This window comes from Echinops telfairi, unplaced genomic scaffold (genome assembly GCF_000313985.2).
Source record: "Echinops telfairi isolate 266 unplaced genomic scaffold, ASM31398v2 ScPeMD7_655;HRSCAF=1070, whole genome shotgun sequence".
Taxonomy (NCBI): domain Eukaryota; kingdom Metazoa; phylum Chordata; class Mammalia; order Afrosoricida; family Tenrecidae; genus Echinops; species Echinops telfairi.
In genome coordinates this window covers 22558120-22562708 of record NW_022104553.1, presented here as the reverse complement: position 1 = coordinate 22562708, position 4589 = coordinate 22558120, and the positions used below count along the sequence as shown (strand labels likewise).

General features: G+C 50.4%; 1 protein-coding gene across 1 annotated transcript; it reads left to right on the top strand.

Annotated features, from left to right (window-relative positions):
* Positions 1-2557: 2557 nt before the first annotated feature.
* Positions 2558-3580, top strand: FUT2 (fucosyltransferase 2). Its single transcript, XM_004710643.1, has one exon. It carries the CDS (start codon positions 2558-2560, stop codon positions 3578-3580), a length of 1023 nt encoding a protein of 340 aa, XP_004710700.1.
* The last annotated feature ends 1009 nt before the right edge of the window (positions 3581-4589 follow it).

The following is a 4589-nucleotide window of genomic DNA, read 5'->3' as shown; positions in this document are numbered from 1 at the left end:
GCGCATGCACGCGTGCACACACACGAACTCCTGACAGTGGACCGGACTCTGTTAGGTCACCTCCACTTCTCTCCAACCTACCCGAAGGTCAAGCCCCTCACCCACAGCCTTCCCGGGTGAGGAGGAAATGAACAGGACAAAGTAAAGAGGCAGAGGGATATTGTTCTAGAACATAATACACACACTCTCTCTTTTTTTCCTACATTCCCTTTTACACAAACTGAAGGTGCCATATCGTCTATTTGCTGTAGACAAACAAAGAGGGGACCGGATGTTCTCACGGACTCCGAGATGGCCTTTGCCAGCCCTGCTGCCCAGAGATGAAAACGTTTCGACCTGAATGTTTGGACAATGACAGATCAGAAGGAGATATGATTTCCGAACCTGTGAATTGGTGCCTATTGCTCCTGACTTTATGGACAGCTTGTCCTGATTTGAGTTTGCTTATCGATGCCGACTCACAATGTTCCAGCTGAAATGAAGATTCTCCCCGTCAAAGACCACGCTAGTCTTCTCAGAGCACTGGGTTGATATAAGCGGGCAGTATAGAAATTGGATACCCCAAATGAGGAGGGTAAAGGCAAGAGTGTCACAGACTTTCATGGGTGGGGGAAGATATATTGATAGGATAATAGGATTAGGGTATAGTGTTCACATAACTGCAATTATAAGTACTGAATGTTTGGGGGTGTTTTTTCCCCCATTTATAGAACATTATGTTTAAATGAGACGGGCACATTTTGAGTTTTATGCATTTTAGTTTAATCCTGTTAGGCACAAATATGCTTTCACCATTTTCCTTGTTGACAAAATTATGTACGGCTAAAGAGTTGTGTAAAAGTATCAAGCTGACAAGGGGTGGTCTGTGGTAGCTACATAAATTTTGTGTCCACTTGAAGATATAAACATATAGGGGTAGAGTCTAGCCTGTCAATCAGGTCACAGCCTACTGGTACCTCCTGGTGGGCCTGGCTTTCTCATAAGGGTGGATCCTGGGACTTCCTCTCTCTCTCTCTCTCTCTCTCTCTCTCTCTCTCTCTCTCTCTCTCTCTCTCTGCTTCACCTTCCTGTTGGCAAGCCACGCAGCTGAGACCTGCCAGAGCCTTGTGATTCTGCCACCGCCATTAGATCCATGAGACTTTGCACCCACCGCCCTGTGATCTTCCTGCATCTTGCACCATTGCATGTGGCTGTGTAAGTCTGAAGAGGGAGTTAGGGGCTAATATTGGACTTATGGACTTGATCTGGACTGGGTTGGGATGTTTTCTTAATATACAGTTACTCCTTGAGATAAACCTCTCTCTTACACATATATGAGTGTCACTGAATTTGTTTCTCTAGTCAACCCGGCCTCACACAGCTGGTTATCTAGGGAAACAAAGCCAGGGGCACTCAGATATGTGTAAGAAAGAGCTTTAACCAAGAAGTAGTCTTATATCAAAAAGGCATCACAGCCCAGTCTAATCAAGTCCATAAGACCAATGCAAGCCAGGACCCTCTTCACATAGCTGCAGGCCTGTGATGCCGATAGGTGAAGCAGGAAGCAGGCTAGTGGGTGCACAGTCACATGGATCCAAAGTCCACTGAAAGATGGCGGGGTGGGTGCCCACAGCTTTCAGGGTCAGATGGCCGACACAGGTCTGCCCTGGAGGCAGGCAGCAGATTCCCAGCAAGCAGGAAGATCAAGAGGCAGACAGGGAGAGAAGGAAGCTCCCAGCTTTGCCCTTATAAGAAGGCCACACCCCCAGGAGGCGTGTCATCAGGCCATGACCTGATTGACAGGCTTGACTCCACCCTTCCATAAATGCTAGTTGACATAAAACCATGTTCCTTACCTCCACTCTCTGCTTCTTCCTCTTTCTTGCCTCTCTTGCCTTTTTTCCTTTCTGGCTTCTTTTCCCCTCTTTAACCCCTGTGGGGTTGACTGGATACACAAAGGGGGCCTCAAAAACCTTGAACAATGGAATTAAAAGATAATGGAAAAAAAGGATTTTTTTTTAAGATAGTGGAATGTTTCCACCAGCTTTTTGAAGGCCCCTCCTATATGCAAACCCCTTGTCAATTTGTTTGTTTGATTTTTCCCTTGTCAATTTCTAGGCCAATCTCTGCCACCAGGGCCAGGAACTGTCCAATCCCCTGTCAGGAGGTCACAGTCGCTCTATCTGTAGAAGTATATTAACCAATCCCTGCAAAGCACGGAAAATAGACCAACCATGAGCCAGGCCAGCTAGAACTCTGAAACCATCACGTTCTTTACAGCTTCCCCAAGAAATGCCAACCAACCTGGACAAAAGTAACCCATGCTCCAGGCTAGACAGCTAGGGCACAGGTAACTCCTTAGGTCTTAGGGAAGAAACAAAAATCTCTCAGGCTCGTTTTCTAAGAACTAAGGTCGAACATGACGTCAAGGAACTCATGTCCCCGCGCGTCCCCACCCAGAGGAAATCCACCCTCAGCATGCACCCACACAAGATCTACCCACCCAACTGCATAATCACATTCATGCACCACCTCCATCGCCCACGATCACAATCTCTTCTCTCTCTTCCATGCAGCCATGACCAACAATCTGGAGCTTCTCTCCTCTCACGTGACCCACTTCATCTTCTTTGTCTTCATGGCTTCCACTGTATTTCACCTTAAGCAGCGGCTTAACACAATCCCGCCCCCGTGGGAGGTAGAGGCACAATACCAGAGGCGGACCCAGAGTCTCACGAGCTCCCCGCCCAAGGGGATATGGACAGTCAATGTGCAAGGCCGTCTGGGGAACCAGATGGGGGAGTATGCCACCCTGTATGCCTTGGCCAAGATGAATGGCCGACGTGCCTACATTCCCACCCAGTTGCATAACACGCTAGCTCCTATCTTCAAGATCACCCTCCCTGTCCTGCATGATGCCGTCGTCAGCAAGATCCCATGGAAGAACTACCTTCTGAATGACTGGATGGAGGAGCGGTACCGCCACATCCCGGGAGAGTACGTCCGCCTCACTGGCTACCCCTGCTCCTGGACCTTCTACCACCACCTCCGAGAGGAGATCCTCCAGGAGTTCACGTTACATGACCACGTGCGCCAGGAGGCTCAGACGTACCTGCAGACCCTACAAGTGAACGGGAGTCGGCCCAAAACCTTCGTGGGGGTCCATGTTCGCCGGGGGGACTATGTCCAGCTCATGCCAAATGTTTGGAAGGGCGTGGTGGCTGGCCGGCAATACCTTCAAAGGGCCCTGGACTGGTTCCGCGCCCGCTATAGCTCACTCATCTTTGTGGTCACCAGCAACGGCATGGCATGGTGCCAGGAGAACATCGATGCCTCCCGTGGCGACGTGGTATTTGCTGGAAATGGGATTGAGGGCTCCCCTGCCAAGGACTTTGCGCTGCTCACCCAGTGTAACCACACCATCATGACCATTGGGACATTTGGGATCTGGGCTGCCTACCTTGCAGGTGGAGAAGTCATCTACCTGGCCAATTACACCCTCCCAGATTCTCCCTTCCTCCGAATCTTTAAGCCAGAGGCAACATTTCTGCCCGAGTGGATGGGGATCGAGGCCGATTTATCCCCGCTACTCAAGCAGTGAGGCTAGCCTGCCTTTGGGTCCTCTCCTCTCCGCTTCAGTCTCCTCCCAAAACCAGTCCCAAGGCTTGAAGAACAGAATGCTGCCCATGACTGGACCCTTCCCTTGTGTATCAGAATGCTCTAGGCTGCAAGTAAAAGGAGTCTCAACTCAAGTGTCTCAAGGACCTATCCATGGGACATCCTACCAGACCACGGGTGCCTCATGTCCTGGTTAGTTGATTCAGCAGCTCAATGACGCCATCAGTGACTTCCAGTATTCGTCATCTCATGGTGACTATGTCCTCTGCAGCCTCATGTCCTCTTAGCCTGCCTGCCCCCAAGATCCCCAAATGGCTGCCACAGGATGACGTCCCCCAGAGGCAAGAAAATGAAAGCTCTTATTTTAGAACCCACCGGCAACTTCCCCTCCCATTTGATGGGTTCGAAATGTGTCACATGAACCTGTGAGCCAGCATGCAGCAAGACCCAAGAAGACTGCTGGGACTGGCTTAGCCTTGGGCTACTCAATATTGACCTCCTGCTTTGGGGTATTGCTCAGCCTCCTCTGAAGGATGTGGAGGCTGGCAGAAAGGAAGGAGGAAAGGACAGTGTCCGGCAGCCCAGGGAGGCCCCATGCCATTGGTTAGGTTGCTCACTATCTAAAGGTAACCAAGGAAACAAGCCAAGAGATGAAGTGCAGTCCACCATCTACTCACCAAGACACAGGCCCTGAGACTGTGTCCACTCAGAAGGCTCCCGGGTCCTAATCCACCCTTCGAGACAGCAAAAAGATCAAGGCCATTGCCATCCACTTGGCTCCAAGTCATGGTGACCCTGCGTGCTTCAGGGTAGAACTGGGCTCCATCGATTTGTCAATGGCTGGAACTTTCTGGAAGCAGATCACAGGGCCTACACTCCCATCATGCCAACGGTTGGCCTGGTCAAACCCAAGGATCAGTAAGTATCAGCGTGCCAACCTTGAAGCATCACCGTCGCTAGAAAAGGGAATGCCTTCAAGACCATCAACTCAC